Raw genomic sequence first — 23,646 nt, forward strand, 5'->3', positions numbered from 1 at the left:
ACAATGCACCAGCAAAGCACACTAGAGGACTATGATTTGTAGTGCTCTCTAATATGCTGTGGTCTAACTCCTCTGTGTAGACCCTGCTGGCATACTCTAAAAGGTATCTAGTTCACACTGATGTAGTCCTGTTTCAAACAGGACTGACTGAATTAACACACTCTACGTACCTTTTAGAGCATGCCAGCAGGATCTAAATGGGGCAATTAGAGCAGTATGTTAGTGTACTGTACAAATCACACCCCTCTAACATGCTTTGCCATGCTGTGCAGATAAACCCCTACAGGGCTGAAAAGAAATCTCACTCCTAATGTGCATTAATCAATAAAGTATAAGCATTCCAACTTTGTACAGGTCCACTCTCCCCTCGATGCATGCTAGTCCTCTATACATTGCTAGGAGACTAGAGGCCTAAAGAGCAAAGTACAAAGATGCACAGCCCGTATTTTGGACCTTTCTGGAATATGTTTCAGAAAGTGGTTTTACGGATTCAGCTTATAAATATGGACATAGCAGTTCTGTTTGTCTTTCTTGATCCCAAAAGTTAAAATTGTCATTCATATCCCCAGATATCTCCACCACCACATTTAGGTTCTTTCTCCTCTTCCCTGTCCTCCCACATTGCCATTAACTCATATAGAGTACATATAAAAATACTGGAGTGCTAACATACTTGAAGCACACAACACCGAAAGAGGTACTGGGATGAGGAGGAAGAGAGGCATGCACAAAGGCACACGGAAATGCCTTTACGCTGCTGCTATGCCTGGAGATTTTGGTGGTAGTGAAACAGGAAAAAAGAAAGAAAAGTTAAGATGTAAAGACTCGCCACTCTTCTGTTATTGTAGTCTTAAAAAAAGAGCCCACAAGCCTCCCTGCCACGCAGTGTAAAATAAAAAGGTGTTTGTTTATGACTTGCTAACTGAATATCAGGCATTTCAGATGCACGCACTGTGCTTCAGAAAGGTTTAATTGTGCTCAGAGCCCAACAGCAGAACCACTGGGATAAACTGGTGATCACTGCAATTTAGTAAAGGAAATGGTGAAAATTAGAGTTGTTATATAAACAGAATACAGCAACAAATGAATAGTGTTAAATATGCCAATTTCCTGGGCTGTCTTTAGATTAAGTGTTTGGCTAATATCCTAAAAAACTCAAATTCTCACAAGGTGATAAACATAGGAGATGTTCTGTTCAAACTCTTACAATTGCACAAGGGATATATTGTACCAAACTAAGTTTGAGAGGTAGCCAAGATGAAATGGTATAAGCCACATTTATGCCCAGTATATGCTAAACATGCCAGATGAGCAATGAGTTTGGTCCAACCAAAGCTGGGTGTAAACAATGAACTTTATCATAAAATGTAGTGCTCCAGATTTAAGTCAATTTGTATTCATTAGCAACCCTACAGAGCAATGTCTTGCATGTCAGAAAATGGAATGATGGCGATCCTCTTCTTACCACTCTATATTAAATGTTTCATCTTCAAAAGAAGACTTCAGTGAGAATACATCACATTATTTGTATCATTATAATTCAAACCAAAATACTTAGGAATGGAATAGTAATTTTTTCCATAGTTTACTATGTGTTTGAAATGTAGCATTTGTACTGACAGGGTAGACCATCCAAAGTTTGAAGAGATGGAGTTCATAAATTCTCTTCCTCTGTCCAGTCTAAATCTCCAACCACTAATGAAACCAAAAAACATAGTGCCTCACTAGCAACTCTTAATAGGATTTTCAAAATCCTTTTAAAATTATATCCTTTGCGCAAAGACATTTGAGGAACAAAAGTATTCGTTGGCTTTGCATCAAACTAATACAATCTATTTTTAAAAAATCAATTTACAGAATGAAGTTATTTAATGGCAAATTAAATAAATGTGCCCTCCTCACACAACCTTCTAGACCAGATACTCAACCCCACCCACCAAGGTACTTCTCCCTTACCAAAAGCACAGGGGAAAAATATTAGTGTGCTATTGTATACACAATACACAATACCTTGCAGTACTATAATTTTGAGGTAACACAGGCAGAGATCACAATAGCACACATAATATCTGTTCCTCAGAGAGGGATCTTCATAAGAAACATAACGCCTTGAATAATCTTTTAAGTCTAGAAGACAAAAGTTCAGATTAACTTTTATATTTGTTTTGGTTCTGCTGCTGAATCACAGAGTTTGTCTTTACAGTTGGAGAGAGGGTCACACGCTTTGTCGCTTCTGTAGACTGAGCTCATTACACGCATCAGGGGCTCATTGCATTCCTGCACTTCCCCCCTGTTCCCCCCGATATGAACTACCCTTCCAGGCCTCTCTATTTCAGGGACTCCCTGAACCCCTACCCCACCCTCATGCCAGGTGCTCTATTTGTCCATGTCATGCTCTGTGCCCCTCAATTTCCCTTGTGACTGCTCCTGTCTAAGCCTACCTGTGTCTAGAAAGGTTTCAGAGTAACAGCCGTGTTAGTCTGTATTCGCAAAAAGAAAAGGAGGACTTGTGGCACCTTAGAGACTAACCAATTTATTAGAGCATAAGCTTTCGTGAGCTACAGCTCACGAAAGCTTATGCTCTAATAAATTGGTTAGTCTCTAAGGTGCCACAAGTCCTCCTTTTCTTTTTGTGTCTAGAAAGGCGCATACTTTATTGCTTCAGTAGGCCAAAATTCCCAAGCACACCAAAGGCTTCTTGCATCTCTCAATTCCCTTCCATCCCCAGCTTCTTATGTGTTAACCTCCCCAGCTTCTTATGTGTTAACCTCCCCTCCACTCTTCCATCCTCCTCTGGGACCACAAGAAGGGTGTTATATGGGCATGTATTAATGGCTGTCATCCATTGGTTCTGCAATCTACAGACAATTATAGACCTGGTCAAAGCTGTGGACTTTGATAACCACACATGAGGGGCTCTACATGTCTCCCATTTTCTTCTTGAGGTTTTCACTAAAAAATTAGCAGGATTCTGCCAACTGATGCACAGAACATTTACTGAAATTTTGGAACTGATCAGATGTGGTTTTCAAAAGTTATCATGTACATCCCACACAGAGAAATATCATCAAGAGAAGTGGAAGGCCTCAAACCGTTATCTATACTTGACATTTTTTGGAAAGAATTTGTTAGGTTAGCCTAAACACATTTACCATGAGTACCTGAAATAATTGTTGCTGGTATAGGTTTAAGGGAAGTAAACGCAAACCCCATATTTAAAGAGATATTTGTGGAATTACTCTAAAACTTCTGGAGATCTTCCCCCCACCACCCCCTTTTACTACCATATTTTTCACTCATCTCATAGTGGTTTTCGGATACCTAAATAGGACACAAAATGATCTGGCTTGTGACCTGTTCTCTCCTCAAGGAAGCAGCATAACATGATCAACATTGGAAGAAGCAGAAAGGAAAAGGTTCAGACTACTAATTACGACAAATTTCTTCTCACATAATTACTAGAACATGGAACAGCCACTAGATATTATGAGAGTACTAACACTTAAATTCATTCATGCCAAGATGGAAATTCTGCATACTTTAAAAAAATTACAAAATCGAATGAAGAATTCCTGGTCAACCTTCTTATAAAGGTATCAGATGGACCAATGGCTCTTGCTATCCATAAACTGTATGTTTGTATGTATATCTTGAGTCCTGGCCTGCTCTTTCCCTACTGTGCTAGAACACCACCAAAAATCTGCATATTCTCAGTGACTGACTAGGGTCACTGCTTTTTGATTTAACATTTGAATTTGATAGGAACCAGAAGGAGCTTCTTAGTACATCCAAGTTGGGAACAACATTATTCTCAACTGGAGAATTTCCACGAGGTGTCACATCCGAAACTCAAATATCTGTGGAAAGAGGAATGTTCCCCTCTCACTTTTCACAAGAAACGATACAATAAAAGAAGTGAAACAAGACAATGCAAGATCCAGCTGTGCACCTTGATTTATTGGAGAAAGGTTTTCTAAAATTGCTCTTGAATACCAGGGCAATACTACTGCAAATAATAAGTAACTGTTATAGCACTACAACTAACTAAATGTTTTCCAATGGTCAGTAGCACTTAAACCCTCAGTTGCCTTTGGAACCTGCATCCTGTGATAGCATGCCAACTTTCCAGGAATGAGACACAAAATTGTTCTCTGGAGAGTACAAGCCTAATAGAGGGAAGAGAAAGAAATACTCTAATTTGTCAGAGAAGAGACTAACTGCCAGTTCACAAAAAAAAAGACAGGAATGGTAAAATTTTCTGGATTTATATACTACATGCATACTATATAAGGCACTAGATTCAGCACTCTACTGCACAGCTCTGTCTTTCCCTTAGTCTGCCTCAACGGGTTAGAGGCCTGCCCACAGCAGCAGTGCTTTCTGCCCATGCTTATTTCCATGGGCTAGGACTAAACTCCAGGAAAATGGGGAAGGGGAGCCCCACAACCTAATCTTTAAACTCACCATTGAACTGTGGTTTAAAAGAGAGAGTGGATGTTCAAAAAATCCTTACTTTCAGTGCCAGACAGCTGACCACACTTTCACATATTTTTTTCCAGAGAGGCCAAGAAGTGCACTACGCCTTTCCATTTAAAAAAAAAGGAGAATTTCTGTTCTTTGCCCTTCACCGTCAAAAATGCAATCCCCACACTTGAAAAACAGACATATTCCCTCCCCGCCCCAACACACACACACACAAAAAGTGATTGTATGAACTGTACTCCCATCTCTAATGGAACCACCAAAGCATTTATAGAATAAACAACTTTTAGAATACACATTGGTCTTGGTCAGGATGAATTATAATGTAATTTTGTACTACTTTTTCCTAATTATTTTAAAACACATATGTATGCAGGTTCAAGATTTTAAAATCAATCTCATATGGCATCCTATGGTGGTTTCTTCTACATATAGTAGCTTCCCAGCTGCATAACACATTTTTCTGCTGTTGATTACTGCAAGCCAAAAGAAGAAGAAAAACAATCTGATTTCTTAAAGACGCTTCAATTTTCCAGAGCCTAAGGCATGGCTTTCTGAGCTGTTTGCATGTAAAGAAGAGTTTAAAAGGAAAAACAACTCTAGCAAGTCCATTCGTTGTACTCTGCACTGACTTGAAGCACTAACTCTTACTCGTGACTTCTCTTCTCCCCTGCCCAGAGAGGAATAAAGAGTGTGCTACAAAGTAGTAGGATCGTATGGGTGGAGTTAGAGAGTACTTGCATCACTGAACAGTATTTCCTCCAGCTGATACAGAAATAGCATTGACTTTTTAAGGAAAATCCCATCTAGTTCCCACCTGGTGACTTTAGAGAGGTAGGGTTTGTTGCAAGAAATAATCAGGAGAAAAAGAGTCTTATTTTATTAAATAAATATTTCTGCTTAAAATGTGTTAAAATACATATTTGACTTGCTTAATGTATAAGTGTCAAGATTTAAACTTAAGGGTATGAGTGATACCAATATACTATTAAAAATATTCAGCAAAATAAATTATACTCTACAGGGCTAGAAATATCTATTGGCCCATTCATCCAGAACAAGTGGACGGGAGAGTGGGTGGAGACAACAGGTGAAGAGGAGAAGCCATGATGTAAATCATATTGAAAGATTGAGTTGCAAGTTATTCCACCATAGTGAATAAAGGAGGACGAAAAGAAGAAGGTAAAAGTGGGAGAAGTGGAAAAGACTGTGCTTATAGGTTTAAAACTTTCCACAGACAGGAAAGCTCATTATAGGGAACACTGGTCCCCTGGGCAACAAATCAGAGACAGGCCCTCCCACAAGGGAGCACACACTAGGCATTAATACTCCTCGGGGAATTCTGTGCCACTGAGCACATCCAGAATTCATGTACCATGCAGAATTCCCCACCCCCCGGCCAGAAAATACATTCTGCTGGAAAGATGCTGCAGTTACTCCTTTCGCCTACTAGGGGCCATGGTGGCACCAGAACAGAGAGTAGCCACTCCTGGGCAGGAGCAGCCCTACCTGCACACAGGGAAGGGCAAGAAGCTACCTTCCTCACAGCACGCATGAGGCACGGGATATGGGGATGGACAGCATGGGGCACATGGCGGGGGTCACAGACAGGGGTTCAGAAGAGCTACTGAGGGGTGCAGATGGGGGAGCAGGCTGAATGGGAATGGGATTACAGGGCCACATGGGGACAGGGCAGGGATTGCAGGACCATATGGGGACAGGGAGGAGGGGTGGTTGATTGGGGGTACAAGGCGACATGGAGACCAGGGGAGGGAGGTGCAGAGACACATTGGGGGAGGGACTGGCTGATGGGGGGTGGAGGGTCACATGGGGATGGGGGAGAAGGTGGCTGAGTGGGGGTGCAGGGACACATGGGGACAGGGGAAAATGTGCCTGACTGAATGAGAAAGGCTAGGGGTCAACCAGGGTCTACATGGTGGAGGCTCCCTAACAATCCCTCCCCACCCTCCAAAAAAACCCCTGTTGCATACTTCTCCCACGCACACCCAACAACCCTTGAAATTCACACACGGGCTCCTTTCCAGTAATTACTTCCCTCTCTCTCAGCTCCCGTTACCCCTGACTCTCTCAAGCCTTTGCACTGCTTCTAAGGGGTGCAGGAAACACGTTTCTGTATTGTAGTTTAAATGAATTATTACTCAGAGATCTGTATTAATGTATCTCGTAAGAAATCTATTTGTCAAAAAACATTTCCTGAATCTTTTTTGTCTGTATTGTTACAGACAATTACTGACTGATATTTTGAAAAAAATTACTACAAGAATTGAAATGGGCGTGATAATATTGTATTATTTTGACAAATAAAATATGCAGAATTTTAAAATATTGTGTGCAGAACTTTTAATTCCCCCAAGAGAAGGCATCAGGGAGCCTGGATTGAGAGCTCCAGGCAACCTCCCTCCACTAACACATTGCAATACAGGTATTTTAAGCCCTAGCTATCAAATAAATGTTTAAGCCCTCACACTAGATAGCAAATGCTCTTTTCAGACAGAGGACCAAGATAGAAAATACTGCTGGAAAACAAGAGCTTTTATTGTACAGCTGGGCTTTAGCAAAGAAAAGTAATAAAGATCGTATAATTCTGTTAACGCCATTCGTCAAATTGAACCAAGGAAAGTTAGGTTACTAACCTGCAACTGCAGACCTATTGCCCATGCAGATCCACACTCTTTGAAGCATAAGTATGTCCTTCAGCACCACATGTCCTGGAAAGATCCTGAAGGCAGCAACCAGTAGGGCTTTGTACAAGCTCAACTGCAGTTCCACACATTCAGGGCCAGACTATATACATTTCAACAACATTCAGCCCTGAAAGCACTCAGTTCCTTCTTATGCTTCAAAATGTCAGCCAAAGGCTATGAAGTGGGTGACAATACTGCAATGGTCCTCACTCGGGGTCTGGTTGGGGAGCGTGGCTTAGTGGTCACAGCTGCAACCCCTGACATTCAAGGAGGTTGTGCGGAGGAGATCCCAAGCCCTCCTGCTCCACCCCACAGCCTTTTAGGCTACCAGTAGTCTGGCAAACAGGGCTGCTTAAAGCTATCCTCCCTGGGCCCCTTCCTCTCATCCCACTCACCTCCCCCCCGGGGTCAGCTTAGTCTAAGGCCTTCCCCTGGCAGAGAAATCCAAACCAAAAGTAATAAGAGGGAGTTACCAATGTCCACGGTCCCCAGGATACTTTCCTCCCTGGTTGTCTCTGGGGTGGGTCTTCCCTTCCCTCACAGAGGACACCTTTGGGCAGCTGTATCAGAGCTTTCAGGCTTCCCTCTGCTCTGTGCTCCTAGAGCTGCCGGCTGCAGGTCTGCTCACCTCCAGCTGGCCACCCAAATGAGCTACTGTAATTCCCTGCCTTTTAATTCCTCCAGCAGATGGAGCATTTGCTGCAGGTGTGGCAGGGCAGGGCTGACTGAGCCCAAAATAATCCCATAACACCTTGTTGCCCAGTATGAGGTTTGTACACCCCATCACACATACATCTGCCCCGGCAACATTTTGGAGAACTCCAATTACAGATAGAATTGCCTCTGCAGATCACCACTGTCAGGAGACTGACCAGAAGTAGCAGATCCCAGAAAAGGAACAAGACTAAAGGACTGGTCACCACAAACAAGTACACTGTGAAACTTGTGTAGATTAGGAAAATGAGAGAGAGTTTAAAAATGCATTACCTAACAAGTTAATTCACACTATTTCAAATACCAGTTAGCACAAAGTATAGATAATAACAACGTTTTAAAAAAGGTTAGTTGGTTGGAGTCAACCCTAGAGTCAAGTCCCTAAAAAGGGTACCTGTGTGGAGGTGGGTGTGGCAATTTAGCTCTTAAATTCAGAGAATGATGCTGAGTAAAGGTATGAATTAAACTCTGTGTGACTTCACAGATGGCAGAAATTGAAGCATTTCTGAAGCATGCCACACAAGCAACCAGACCATTCAGTCTTATTAATCTCACATGTCACAGGATTGAATACAAAGTCTGATTTATACACAACACAGAGAGGACTTCTTTCTTGGACTTAATTACCGCCCACCAGATACAGGTGCCACTGGAAACATTTAGTGAAGAACTCCTCATCCCCAAAGACAAGACCACGCAGTAAGGGACAGAGCCTCCCCAGTAACTGAGGTAATACTTCGTGTCAGCGTCATCTATAGCAATGATCTAAAATACGAAAGCTCTCAATTCAAGGGAGAGCTTTCAATGCCAGTTATAGTGTTCAAAGTTCCAAAACCTTGATGTGGAGTATGGATGGACTCCTTGAACTTCCAAAGGCTATTTAGATAACGTATGGCTTCAGTTTTCAGTGCAGAATGGGAATCACAGATGTCCCTGAACTGAGCCTCCTTTTCACGGAGGGAAATGTGGAAAACTGTAGAAACACCAGATGATCACAAAGAAGATGAAGAAAGGGAACAGGCGATGGTGCTAGAAGCACTGGGGAAAGAAGAGTCTCTGATTGAAACAGGGTTTCCACATTTATGGCATTTTTTTTCCCTTGCAAGTGACCTGATCCTTGCTCCTGAATGACATCTCACAGATTGGTAGCTCTCTGCTACCTTCTCCTGCCTTTTGATATTCCAGAAATCTAGGCTCTGCCTTTGAAAAAGGCGTCAAGACCCTCAAAAGAATCCTCCTAGAACTGCTAAGCAGGGTGTGATGCTGAGAGCAGGAAGAAGGCCTGATACAACAGCTTCTGCTAATGTGGAAGCACTGTAGAGGTACTACTTGGCTAAAGGAACCTCTCCCTTCAAGAACCTCTCTCTACCAGAAGTGCATAAACTGCTCCCTACCAGAACTGCTACTGGACTAGAGTGAAAGGAAGTAACAGAAGCCAAAATCATGCCTGGAAAGAGAGGTTCCTCCTGAGCTCTACCTGAGGACTCCTCTGCCTTCCAATGCGGGGACAGAACACTGGATTCCAAAAATGTGCACAGCACTATGCCAGCAGGCGGAGCCATCACATCGGGGGGAGGGGGGATTACAAGTAGGATATTTGCTTCCCAAGTGTGGGTCAAAGGCAGAAAACCCACCAGTACTGGACTAATGGAGCAGTGGGGAGAAAGAAAAGTTCAGGCAGTACATTAGTCACAATATTTCTCCTCTCTGTTCCTAATGGTTGATGGCATTAACTTTAAAAGTAACTTCAGCATTGTGAATATTTACCTGGGTAATTCATTGGATGCTAATGCTGATGAACACTTATGTCTGCTACACAAACACTTAGTATAAATCTATCCCGCTTCAGCCTGCCTCACACTACGTGGACCCTTCTGCTGCGCACTAAAAGTTCCATAGTTCACTTTGATTACATTGCGCTTGGATGCTGACAAACCTTAAACATTGAGTTGGTGAACTCTTAATGCTGGGCCAATGACTAGAAACCCACAGGATGGCACCACTGTGTGGTCTCAACTGCCAGATCAGAATCGGTCAGCAGCAACCCTAAACATGATGAGTGGTCAGCTATAGACATTTGGAATGATTTCTTTGTTGCTGATCCAACCGTTCGACCACTGGGATTTGACCTGCCATGTCACCTTTGGACTCTACTGAACAGGTTCCAAACTAGCCAAGGAATATGTGCAGACCCCATGTGTAGAAGTTGGCTGTGCAACAACCCACTTTATCAACGTGGTCTCTGTCAGTCAATGTTGTTGATGAATGTCAATTAACCAGACTTCATGGTGGCTTTAGGGCCCTTCTTTCTGCTGATTAAGCTGCTGTCGGGTGGATTGGCAAGCACTGCAAGCACTAGAAGAAGTAGTCCACTTTGATCTACTCCCATTAAATGCACTACGGAACTTTTAGTGCACTGCAGCAGAGTCCACACCGAACAGTTAGTACATGGCAGGCTGCTGTGGGGTAGATTTACACCTCAGCTTCTGTCATCTAAATGTTCATGTAGACCAACTTTACTTTAGTACTCTATAAAGGAAAAGGAAAAAAGGAAAAAGGATGAATACAATTTATAGCTATGAACAAATTGTTATTATTTAAGAAAAGGAGGAAACATTTCCAGTACCAAAAATCAGCATTTGGCAGAGCAAAGAGCTAACATGAAAGGAACGAGTACAGATATTATTCACGTGCTGAACAGCAAGTTTCAAATTGCTTTGGACACTCAGATTAAAAGATTGCACTTCCACAAGGTATGCAGGAATTATGTTGACATTAAGAACATTTTTAATTCAATTCTTTACAAAACAGGCAGCCATCATAACTTCTTGAAGAAAAGTCTACCATTTTAGTGAGCCCAAAAAAACATTACAGTTGCTTTAAAAAGTTGCTGTGCAATGCAGTAGCCGCGGCACAGAGGCCTGAACTCTTTATTGCAAAGCACTGGCTCTACCGCCAATACCGCGGCTATGTAAATTCGTTTAAGCAATCTGAGTGGTATGTGCTAGTGAGAGTCCAAGTACAGCCCCACATTTTGAATGAATTGCTGACAAAATATTTTTTCAATGTGCCTGCCAAAGAAGCATTACAACAACTCAGCTTTGAGTTAATGAAAACAGAGACAAAAATCTTTGCACTCCTACCTGGCTGCATCTACTGCGTATTTATTTACTACATGGGGAAAGTGGCTTAGTCCTTAGATGTGAAAAATGTTTCTTGCTAATGAATCAAACATGAACCTGGATCAAAAAATTAAATGTAATAATAAAACTGAGACCGAGGCTACAACCGCAATACACCATCATCTTAAGTTATTGTCAACGTATCCTGGAGCCAATAAAGACAGCATCTGTCTTTCACACATTGAATTGCAGAAAACTGCAGCTCACTTAGCATCTGAGAAACAGTCATATCAACAAGAAGGTTTCAGATACAGAAAACTTTTATGGGAGAAAGAGCTGTTTATCATCAATGTAAAATGTTATGAACGCTTAAACTATTCCAAAGCTATGCTAAGTGACAGCATAGACTGCACATCAGGACCAACACTGAAGCAATTATTAAACTTCGCTTATGGCTAGCTGCTTTTTAAATCAGAAATATACTTTGATGTCCCAACAAAATAGAGAGAGAAAGAGAGAAAGAAAGAGAGAAAGAAATTCTATTTACCCTATAATCTTCATTCACAGTGAGCCACAAGGACAAACCAAGAAACAAAACACAATTCAAAGTACAGCTATTATGTTATATTACTCTAACAAAATATTAGGATATTAGACATTCCTTGTATATGCAAGGAAAAATATACCCTGAAGTTTGACAGTGAAGCAACCTAGTTAACCAAAAATTCAGCCGGAGTTCAAAATTATGTTTTTGTCCACTCCATATAAACTTGAGTGCAGAGCTACAAAGAGATTGAAGAGACAGCATGAAAATGCCTGCTTCCACCCATCGCAAATTACTTCAAAAATCAATAGTGGCAAAAAGGCACTTTGCTGCAGAAAGGGATTTTTCTTTTAATTTTTTAACTTTTGAACCTTAATCAGTAAATATATAAAAATCTGCATGGAAATACCTGCCAACTTGCTAAAAGTTCAACATATTTGTTTTTCTTCTGCAATATTTAGTATTGACCAAGTACTGCTCTTAGAGGTAGTACATTCTCATTTTTTCCATGTGAGTTAATAATATATTCTGGGCATTTTATGTGGCCTTTTCAAAAGCAAAAATATAAATAAGCTAGTACATTAAGAACAGAAAAATACAAACAAAAGGTACATTGCAACACTGAGTAGGTATTACAGTGACATGAGCGGAACTGAAGACACAACTAAGTCTCTTGACATTTCTATTTAGCTTGTAGTTTAACATTTTTAATTAAAAATGTTTGAATAATTTTTGTTCCTGTTTTTATTATATTCAATACACACATCATGCATTCATGTAATATGGTATTGCTTTTATAGTTTTCCTCTTCAAGAAACAGGTTTACCTTTTGCTTCTCCAAAAAAACTTTTAATATTCATTATGTTGAGATCAGGGCTGTCAAACGATTAAGAAGATTAATAGCCATTAATTGTAAGATTAAAAAAATAGCCATGATTAATTGCAGTTTTAATCACACTGTTAAACAATAGAATATCATTTATTTAAATATTTTTGGTGTTGGAAGGGAAGAGTGTGTGTGTGGTCTAAAGTTTTACATTGCACCCAAAACCAAAGCAGTTATGTAAAAAAAAAAAAAAAATCTACATTTGTGAGTTGCACTTTCACGAGAAAGAGATTGCTCTATAGTACTTGTATTTTTCAATTCACCTCCTACCATTTTTTAAATCTTTTTTACAATTCAGATATTTATAATAAAAAATATAAAGAGCACTGTACACTTTGTATTCTGTTGTAATTGAGATCAGTATATTTGAAAATGTACAAAAACATCCAAAAATATTTATAATAAATTAAAATTGGTTTTCTATTATTTAACAGTGTGATTAAAACGGCAATTAATCTCAACTAATTTTTTAATCTAGTTAATTTATTTTGCATTAATCACTAGAGTTAACTGCAATTAATTGACAGCCCTAGTTGAGAGAGACAGTTTATCACAACTATTTTCTTGACCTTCAGTATTAATAAGGAAGATCACATTTCTACCATGAAAACAGTAGAGCTGATTGAAAAACAGAATTTCCATCCCACGGGAAATTACAATATTTTGACATTTGTATTCATCCCAAATCATGTTTGAAAAGACAAAATATCAAAACTATTTGTGGAACAAAATGTTCTAGAAAAAAAAGTTTGATTCAGAAATGTTGAAATATTTCAGGTATTAATTTCTGCATCTTCCTGAGGGACCGTACCATCATAGCACTTGTATTTCTGGCTCCCTCATTCCTCTGTTCTCTCCTCTGGTCCCAGTTCCCTAACTGGGCTACATCTGTCTGTCTCTTCCCACAGAAAATTTTAGATTTCAATGAAACGCTACTTTCTGACAAAAGCGTGTGGAGTGTTTCAGTTTGGGTTTTCTTGAACCAGCGCTAACAGATTAATGCTCTAATTTTAGACTATACAATTCTTGGGCTGCATAGTTTCAAAACCTTTTGGAAAGATGGAGATTTGAAAAACTGGAGGCTTATCCAAGATTGCTTTCCAGATTTCCCAACTTTGAACATTTTAAACAGAATGCCGGCCAACTTGTAAAAGGCCAGCCAGCTTTGAAGAGGCTACATTTCATCAACAGTCCCCTTAAAGGCAGCTGGTAATTGTAAGTTATCTAACATTCTTTTGAGTTCCCTCCAGGTGAGGAGTTAAGTTTTTCAAGACTGAACTTAATGAATCAGAAATCAGTCCTGCTCAGCTACAGCTACAAAGAAAATTTGTTTACTCTTAAGGAGTTTTCGATCCCAAGTCCTTGTCAAGAAGTAAAAGCCTTTCTACATTGTATTTATGAAGCTGCCTTCGGGTATAACAAAATCATAACTACTCACTATGACAATATGCAGACATTAGCCTATGCGCAATGCATGCTACCAACAGAAGTGAACATGTGTTTGCCAGAACAGCGAGAGTGAAACGTTTGAATCTGGTTCATAATAGCAGCAGCATAACCATTGAAGTGAAATACATATAATTTGCTTTTCAGTGTTTGATTTTCTTGAAAACCACACTACTTTCCTCCCACTGAATTTTACTGATATGTAAATGTTGATGGGTGTGACCAAGCTGTCACAGTGGAAATAATAGTAACAGAAGTCTAGCATTGTCATTTGGCTCCTAAATTCCTAATAATAATATCGGAACAATTTGTAAATGAGCAAAATGCCATCATAACAGATAGCTGGGAATGATTAAGTGCAACCAAGTGTATTTAAAGATAGGCTTTCCAACTATCTACATGAGTGTCCTGAGTTTGCATACATGTGATCAAGGAGATGTGATTTACTGAAAGTGACACCTTCTATATTCTGAAAGGGGCAGGGGGAGAGCAAACATTCTGCAAGTGCCTTATTATTGACATTGGATTAAGCACTTCTGCCTACTATTTCCCCTTCTATCCTCATCTGATGACCCTGTAAAATATTTTGCTCCCTACTCATTTGAAGGTTATTCTGACAAAAGACTGTTTATACTGCTTTCCTTCCACAGCAATTTTGGATTCCCACAGTCACATGACTTAAAGGTCTTCATTAATGAAGCAGAAGTCAACAGAATGAGCCTACAGTGAGCAAACAAATGGATAGTCCAGTGTTTATTTTGCTGCTTTATGTATTCTATAATTACTTTCCCAATAAAAAGACTCAAATAGAAATCTGGTTGCCTGACCCTCAAACTTTAAGTTTGCTGTTTGGAAACTGTCTATGCCCTAAGTAAATTGACCTGGTTATGAGCCTACCCACAAATAATATTTTAAATAAAATTGGAACAAAACCAATTAAATGACATTTGCTTTTCCTTTAGTCATTCTAAATCCTTTTGGAGGATTTTCCAAATATCCAGTAGGACCTTACTATCTCTTCCAAATTACAACATTTATATCAAACACAGAAGTTAAATTTTGACTTTAGACATAACCTTAAAAATAATGAACTACGAAATCTGCAAAAATATTTTTGTTTTCACTATTGAGTATTTTTTCTCCAAACACCCCCATATTTAAATAAAACTGGAGGTGACGGGATAATCTGGCCCTTAAACGAAGTAGTTCTCAGTGGTCAGCTCCCCAAATGGCCCTTTAAGGGGTTGAAAAGTTCAGTTTGAGGACCTAAGGGGCATGTGGAGAGAGAAGAAGAGGTCCCAGGAATGAAGTTCCTGGGAGGAAATTGTGTCACTTTATCTTTAAGAGCCCGCGGGCTAGGTGCCTTGCAGAGAGGGCAGGGCAAGGCTCCCCTCTCCCGACAATGAGGAATGAGCTGGGAAAAGAGGATCAGCATAAATGCTGCCTCTTCCCCCACAGCAGGGCAAATGCCTGCACAAAATTCAGTGAGTAAGAAGGCTCCGGCAGGGCCCTGAGTTAGCAGGGAGAAGACAGTAGAAGAAGGAGGCTGTCTCCTGGATCCTCCCAGTCTGAGGATTAATTGAGGAGAAAGTGATCAGCTGAGGCAGGAACTAGCAAAGGCCCTACAACTGGCTAAATTATAACCCACCCCCAAGGAGTGGGGCTGGGGCTCCTGCTCTAAGGAGAGAGAGTATGACTCTTCCATTGTTGTCTACTCTGTTCCAGGAGAAGAGCTGGGGAAAAAGGCTGTTTGAATCACAACCTAGATCAAGGAAAGGGTCTCTGAGGTGTTTCCTCAACCAGGACAAAGAACTGACCAGGACTCGTAAAGGGACTCAAAGTAGGGTGATTTGGGGCAACTCACAAAGACAGTCAACGTTTGTAGAAAACTTAATAAATGGGATCCCATGAAGTGGGTGCATATTCTTAAGCCAACCTAAGTCTGGTCATTGATTGAAAAGAACCCGAAGGGGATGCAGTAGAGCCACAAGGGGGCGTGCTGGAGAGGCTTACCCTTGGCACCGAATTATTTGCATCTTGATGGAAAGGCTGGAGCAAGAGAGAACATGTCACAAATGCATAATTGAAAACACAGTTTATAGTAATTGTTATTAGCAAAAACATATAAAGTTGAACATGGTAAAAACACTGATTATATTGTTTAAACTAATAAAATGAAACACTCAAAATTCACAAGCATACCATCTGTGTCCTACTTTTGTTTAATTGTTGCATTAGAACTTTTAAGACATGCAAGAAAACTAATGTATGCAATGTTTCATTGCTACTTAATCTTACTGTCAGACCCCAAGTACCAAAATCTGTGAAAGATTATTTCCTGGCTTAGTTTCCACTTCAAAACCCAATAAGTTTCAATACATGTTTTTACAAACAGATACTCAAAGACAGAGAAGCAACAAACCAGCATGCAAACGTAATGAGTTATTATATGACCCTTAACTGACTCACTAGATGTATGCTGCTAATTTTAGACTCAAATTTCTCTCTATTCCACACAAATTTGGAATGCATATCTTGTAAGTCTAAAAACAAAATGCAGAATCAGTACGAAGTTGACAAAAATGGTTGCTCGCCCTAAATGATAGAATGCTAATCAACCTAGACTTCTGAATTCCGTTACTTTGTGTCTTCAGTTTTGATTTATGTGAACCAGACTTGCATCTTAGTAGATATCTATGTTATTTAAATAAATCAAAAAAGATACATACGACCATTCAGACTCCAGCTGCTTTCTATAGACTTTTACAACAGCAAGAGCTACATTCAAGTTCTTATGCTCCAGTAGTTCTCTCACTTTCTCTGAATTAAGGCAGGTGAACAGTACCATACAAGAATAGGTAATAATTTTCTCATCATGGTGATTGAGGCAATTCCTTTAAAAAAAAGAAAAGAAAAAAGAAAGAAAAGAAAATTTATTGTTAAGAATCAAGCTGGAATAATGTAGCAGTGGTATTTAATAAGAAAGGAAACATGAAGAACTTCATGAACTACAGAGCCATCAGCACTGGAATGCATAAGAGGTGGTGAAATAAATGGCACCTACGAAACAACCATTTTCAAGTAATCTTACAGATCAGATTTAAGGAAAATTGCAAAGCTAAAATTAAAATGGAGTTAAGTAAAGTTTTTTGAAAAATAATTCCTTTCACCACCAAAAGATAAAGACTTTTTAATCTGAAAGAAACAATATCACAAATATTTCCTCATCTTAAGTAACATCCATTCTGCATGTTAGATCCCAAACCAGCAAAGTGCTAAGTGCACTTGATTCCCACTAACTTCAACAGAAGTCAGGGATGCCTAGACGTGATAAAAAAAAGAACATACCAGTAGGACCACGGAGTTAACACTACCTCGGGACTGGAAGTTTGTAACTCTGAGGTTCTACTATAGTTATCTGCAGAAAGTTCTATCAGGAAGGATATAAAGTATTCAACACAGGGACATGTGTTGCCAATTTCCAGGATATTATTGTGACTCTTGTAATAATTAGTGTTTTTCTTAAAATTGTAGGTTCTGTATCAAGTAATTACATGAGAATCTCAGTTTTCATTTAAAAATATATATATATTTTTCTAGCCCTCAAAGTTGTGGAGAAAAAGGTTTGAAAACGTGGCCCAAGCACACCATGACAGTTCAAACAAGAAAACAAGGGGGGGGGGGGGAGGAGACAGTTTCATGATATTTAAGCCAAACTCATGATTTTTTTTGAGGCTTGATTCATGATTTTTGAAGCCTTGGGGCTAAAAAGGTTGAAACCTCATGCTTCAGGATTTAACTATTAGAGACGAGGATGAGACCTAATATAGAGGGCAGATTATCCCACATCTGCCTACCATGAGGTTCTTACACCTTTCTCTGAAGCACCTGGTATAGATACTGTGAATGACTGGATACTGGACTAGATGAACCTCAGGTCTGAAACAATATGGCAATTCCTATGTTCCTAAATAAGCTAATTTTTTAATTCTCCCTCTACTCTCTCTCCAAATCCATCCTGTGTAGTCTCCCGCCCTCCACTTCCCGGGTTGCTGAAGACATCTCAGAATACCTTTCTGAGAGACACCAGAAGTCTTATTTGCACTATATCAATGATGTCACAGAATGATGCATTTTAACAACTCCCATCATTTCTGACAGATTATGATGACAATGAGCAATTACGTTTTTGTGGGAGAATTTTCAAGTTTGCATATGTTTTTTTTTGTTTGTTTTTTTAACATGTAAATGTGGGAGCTGAGAAGCCATAAAAAGGGGGCTGGTTAGCTGACGAGCCAATAAATAAATCCATTATATCTCTTTGATATGAAACTTTGCAAGCCTGAAGAAAAAATGTTAATGGACATTACAGCTTCCTTTGTCTGCTGTTCAAAGTTTTTCACTTGAAACAGCAGTAGCTTGGTAACATAAAAAACTTTGAGCACCAAACATGAAAACTTGATCATCAGTTAAAGATTTCTCTCTCAGGATCACAAAGTTTAAAAGAGAGCTGTTTCACTGCCTTCCAGTTCCCTAGCTCAGCTCCCTGATCTGCTCTATTTCAGAGCTTCAGCCAGTCTCTCTTTCCTGCTTTAATTCCTATAAATTGCCCCCATCCACTGTCACAATTAAACTGCCCACTCCAGTTTTCTTCTTCCAAACTATAACTGCTTACGTTTCATATGTTTGTACACATCTAACAGCTATGTGCACACAGTTTATCAGTAGAAAACTGGGTAAGGTAGTGAAGAAGAGGCAGCAGAAAGGGTGACAGCAGTAAGAACAGTGGTTGGGAGGGCAGTGGACAAATGGGTTATGAGAAGAACAGCTCCTAACCTGAATGCCTTAGGAGGTCTACAGGAGGAGAGTTCTTTTGCAGATCTTATGTGGTGGGGATGAGTGGGGGGGGACCAAAAAAAACGAACAGAGAAAACCAACTCCACTCCTGCAGACTTCCCATGAACTGATTTATGGCTCAGAGGACAAACGCTGGGAACAGCGATTTGCGAATAGTCCATCCAGTGAAATGCCAACCCTTAGTGCCATCGTTTTGATGAAGAATTCTCTGTTGGCTTCCCTTAACTGACTTATCCTGAAAAACAACATGTAGCCCAGTTTCAAAAAAAAAAAAAAAAAAAATAGTGCAAAATCATTTCACACAGTACATAATACACGTTTTATGACAAATTAATTTGATGAAGAGAGAGGATAGGCTACATCTAATGCACACACCTTGTGGCAGCGTGTAGGGTGTGTGTAGCTACATGCTGCAGTGAAAAATGGGCTGTAGCTACATGTCAGTGCAATGCTCTGGAAGGGGGAGGCAGTAGCGAAAGGCTCTGCAGCAGGAAGCTGCCCGAGTCTTTCTCCACTGCCACCCACCTGCCAGAGCCTTCCCCTGCAGCAGGGAAAGGCTCTAGCAGCGCCCTGTGGCAGGGAAAGGCTCTGGAGGTGGGACACTACACTGCTATTTTTAGCAGCGCAGACGGAGAGATGCTGTTTGTGTCTTTTCATCAAATTGATAATTGTAGACAAGGGCACTCCCCAGATGGGCCCACCTGCACAGACCTCATTGCAGTTTCAGAGACTGTGGGCAGGTCTACACTACCGCTTAAGTCGATCTAACTTACGTCACTCAGGAGTGTGAAAAAGACACCGGTCAGAGCAATGCACATTGCAGCAACTTAAGTGCTGTCCTCCAACTCTCCCGCCAACATAGCTTCCCACCTCTCGCAGAGGTGGAGTAATTATGCTGACAGGAAAACACTCTACTGTCGCCATACAGCATCTTCATCCGATGGGCATCAGTGACACAGCTGCACCGATACAGTTGTGCCAATGTTGCGCTTCTAGTGTAGACCTGCCCTAATTCAGTCAAAAATCAGTATCTAGGTCCATGGAGATTTCAAGATGGAACTACTGTCAATCAAGATAAGCATGACTTAAAATCAAAATTGTAAAAACACTGTATAGCTGATGTGCACTTTTATTAAAAGCAAATTAATCCCAAAAGATATTTCAGGCCAGATCTAATGAAATACTGTAAATAAAATTTGTCATTGAACAGCTGTATGTTGTTGTAAGCTTGATCCAGGAATTTTGGCCAAATCCACTCTTTAGATATGTAGATACATATGTAAGTGTGCAATACTTCCTATGTATGCCAACAACATTCAAAGGCTTTTTTTGTTTTACTTTCACTCACCTTTCTCCGTCCACTCCCCCCATCAATAACTATCATGTTTATAGGTTTCAGAGTGGTAGCCATGTTAGTCTGTATCAGCAAAAACAACGAGGAGTGGCACCGTAGAGACTAACAAATCTATTTGGGCATAAGCTTCCGTGGGCTAGAACCCACTGTATCAGATGAATGGAGTGGAAAATACAGGAGCAGGTACAGATTCATGAAAAGATGGGATTTGCCTTATCAAATGTGAGGTCAGTCTAACTAGACAATTCAATTAACAGCAGGATATGAAGGGAGGAAAGATAACTTTTGTAGTGATAATGAGAGTGGCCCATTTCAAACAGTTGACAAGAAGGTGTGAGTAACGGTAGGGGGAAATTAGTATGGGGGAAAATTAGGTTTAGGTTTTGTAATGACCCAACCACTCCCAGTCTTCATTCAGGCCTAACAATGTTCATGTGGCAGCAATTTGAAGTTAGGTTCTCAGAAATGATTACCGCATTCCTCTCTGTAAAGATCTCTGAACAAGACCTCAGCAATTGAAGCAGATGATTTACACAGATCTTCTTCTAATATCTTCCCAAAGAAACCAGTCTACTGTCAGTTTAGAAGAAGGTGGTTTTTCAGGTCCGTACTCCCGAGGTGGAGTAACATATATACATCCACAGGATATGGTCTCAATGGGTCTATTCTCCCCAAAAAGTTATTTTTCAAAGCATTATGGCGCTAGTAGAGTAGCAAATATCATGTACAAAAGATCTAAATATAACCATAAGGATTACATTAGAAAAACTCATGTAAATGCTTACAAGAAAAGATCTGGGAAAGCACACTTCCAAATGCTATTCTGGGAATCTCCATTTCCTGCTGCAAGGTTTCCAAGAAACTGGAGGCTACAACGTAAAGCTGAGGAAAAAGAACACATGTTAACAGGAAATTCAGAGAGATCTCAAAGATTAATAAACTCATGCAAATATCAGTACATATCTATACTATGAAAGCCATCCATTTCAGAAAATTGAGACAATATTTACGTAGCTCTAAAACATATTTATCATACTATATATATACTTCCCCATATTTGCTTTTCTTATACGGTGAATTAATTTTGTACTCAAGAATTCCATAAAGCATATTATACACCCCAAAATGACAGACAATACTTTTTTTTTGTTTGTTTGTTTTGGTAGAAACATTGGCTAACAATAGTATTGAATATGAACGATAGCCACTGCAGAGGAAGGGGTTGGAAAGAATGACCAATGGAAGCACAATCGAAGTAAGTTTGCTGCAGGAAGGAGCAACAGTTGCCACATTGTCTTTTCCATATTTGTGGTGGCTTTTTTCAGTATTTGATTACTGGGACTCTGCTGGCTAGTAGCAGAGAAGGCCATGCACATTACCTGAACTGGCCATGAAACTAATTCTGAAGCTGCTAGCAGGACCAGATAATATAGTTCTTGTCCCACTCCAAATTACTTCAGCCATGGGAAAATACACCAGCTCATTTCACTATGTGTGGCGCCATAAACAAGAGACAGTAAATGATGGTGGCGGTAAGGCTAATTGTATTGCCTCAAATGGAATGGAGCCCACCCTACCCTCAGAGAAAACAGCAAAGTGGCCAACACCTCTGTAAACCCAAGCAGATTTTGAATGGCAGGTTGCAAAGCTGCACCACCTGTCTACAAAGTTATGGACATGTGAACAAGGCTTCGAAGGGCTGGAAGCATGTATGTCAGCCATGTAAGTGACTACAGAACTAGTCTCTGTCTGCAAGCAGTGGACAAAACTACAGGTAGCACAGAACACTGATGACCACCACAACAAACATACAGTAGCAAAATACCAGTATTTATTTTTAAGTTCCTTCCATCCCTTATACCAGTTACATCCCTACCCTCTCGAGAAGAGCTCGCGAAATACAGGGCATTTCCCAAAAACACTCAGGAATATGAATGGCAAGTTCAGTTCACTGTTATTCAGAAGGAAAAATTATATTTTGTTCGTAGGTTTCAGAGTAGCAGCCGTGTTAGTCTGTATTCGCAAAAAGAAAAGGAGGACTTGTGGCACCTTAGAGACTAACCAATTTATTTGAGCGTGAGCTTTCGTGAGCTACAGCTCACTTCATCGGATGCATACCGTGGAAACTGCAGCAGACTTTATATACACACAGAGAATATGAAACAATACCTCCTCCCACCCCACTGTCCTGCTGGTAATAGCTTATCTAAAGTGATCATCAGGTTGGGCCACTTCCAGCACAAATCCAGATTTTCTCACCCTCCACCCCCCACACACAAATTCACTCTCCTGCTGGTGATAGCCCATCCAAAGTGACAACTCTTTACACAATGTGCATGATAATCAAGTTGGGCCATTTCCTGCACAAATCCAGGTTCTCTCACCCCCTCACCCCCCTCCCAAAAACCACACACACAAACTCACTATTACCAGCAGGACAGTGGGGTGGGAGGAGGTATTGTTTCATATTCTCTGTGTGTATATAAAGTCTGCTGCAGTTTCCACGGTATGCATCCGATGAAGTGAGCTGTAGCTCACGAAAGCTCATGCTCAAATAAATTGGTTAGTCTCTAAGGTGCCACAAGTACTCCTTTTCTTTTTGTTCATAGTAACTAGACAAACTGTACTGCTGCACAGCAAATCTGCTACAGGGTAAAACTAACTACCTTTATGTTGTATCATGAAACAAGGTAACAAGATGAGGAAAATATCATTTTAGATTATGAAAAATATATTGCAGTAAGTAGACCCTCAACAAGCAACCCTTGCAAACAATCTGATTCACTCATTACCCACTTTATTTGTATGTAATGTGGCAAACTACTTCAAGATACTCAACACCTTAAGGTTTCACTTCTGGGCTACGTCTGCACTGACAACTGTACATGGTTACCTGTGTGTTGTACCCCATTGTCCACATCTGAAGCATGTTCCTGAAGGAGAGTGCACAGAGTGAACACTTGCACACGAGGGGTGTGGGTATGTGCACACCTCTGCTCTGGTGTGGGTCCAAAGCTGTTCTACAGTGCAACGTAGATGGGAGCAAGGGGCATGTACCAGGTCAGGAGTATTGACAGTCCTCTAGGGCCATTCCCACAATGCACTGATCCCTTTTGCTACCTGACCCTTACCCAAAAGGGTATAAAGGTCCCCTCCCCCATTGCCAGTGGTACTAGCAACCTGCACTGAACACTTCAAGATCAGTTCTCTTGTGAACTCTGTTGATCAGCAGAGTCAATCATGGAACATATTTCAAGAGCTGCTGCCTGGTCTCCGGAGCACACCCACATCAACGTGTGGGCAGAGTAAACCACTCTCCACAGCTTTGCATGGGTTGGCAGGAACATACACCTGTACCAGGACATTTCACAGAGGCTGGAGGAGGCGGGCATTCACCAGACTCCATCCCAGTGCATATAAGAGCACATAAAGCACCTCAGACTCCTGTAATGGATGGTAAAGGACTCCAAACAATCACTCTAGGAGGAGACCTAGCACATGCCCCTGCTACAATGCGCTGAACCGGGTGCTCTCCA

At 40.5% G+C, this 23,646-nt stretch overlaps 1 protein-coding gene across 11 annotated transcripts in view; it reads right to left on the minus strand.

Moving 5' to 3' along the window:
- The window catches only part of ATXN10 (ataxin 10), a 338,097-nt gene that overhangs the window by 262,705 nt on the left and 51,746 nt on the right, over positions 1 to 23,646 (minus strand). For 9 of the 11 annotated variants that reach the window (XR_012155466.2, XR_012155465.1, XR_012155473.2 and 6 more), the window contains exons 4-6: positions 20,896 to 20,992; positions 16,629 to 16,793; positions 15,913 to 15,948 (exon numbers count right to left, since the gene is read on the minus strand). Coding sequence is in view for 6 of the 11 variants with exons in the window: in XM_073315943.2 (XP_073172044.1) it covers positions 15,913 to 15,948; positions 16,629 to 16,793; positions 20,896 to 20,992 (298 nt within the window). In the remaining 5 variants the exon portion in view is untranslated. The remainder of the gene's footprint in view (positions 1 to 15,912; positions 15,949 to 16,628; positions 16,794 to 20,895; positions 20,993 to 23,646) is intronic. The other 2 variants (XM_073315889.1, XM_073315935.1) reach the window with 2 other exon arrangements.

The sequence above is a fragment of the Lepidochelys kempii genome, chromosome 1 (genome assembly GCF_965140285.1).
Source record: "Lepidochelys kempii isolate rLepKem1 chromosome 1, rLepKem1.hap1, whole genome shotgun sequence".
NCBI classification, from domain to species: Eukaryota; Metazoa; Chordata; order Testudines; family Cheloniidae; genus Lepidochelys; species Lepidochelys kempii.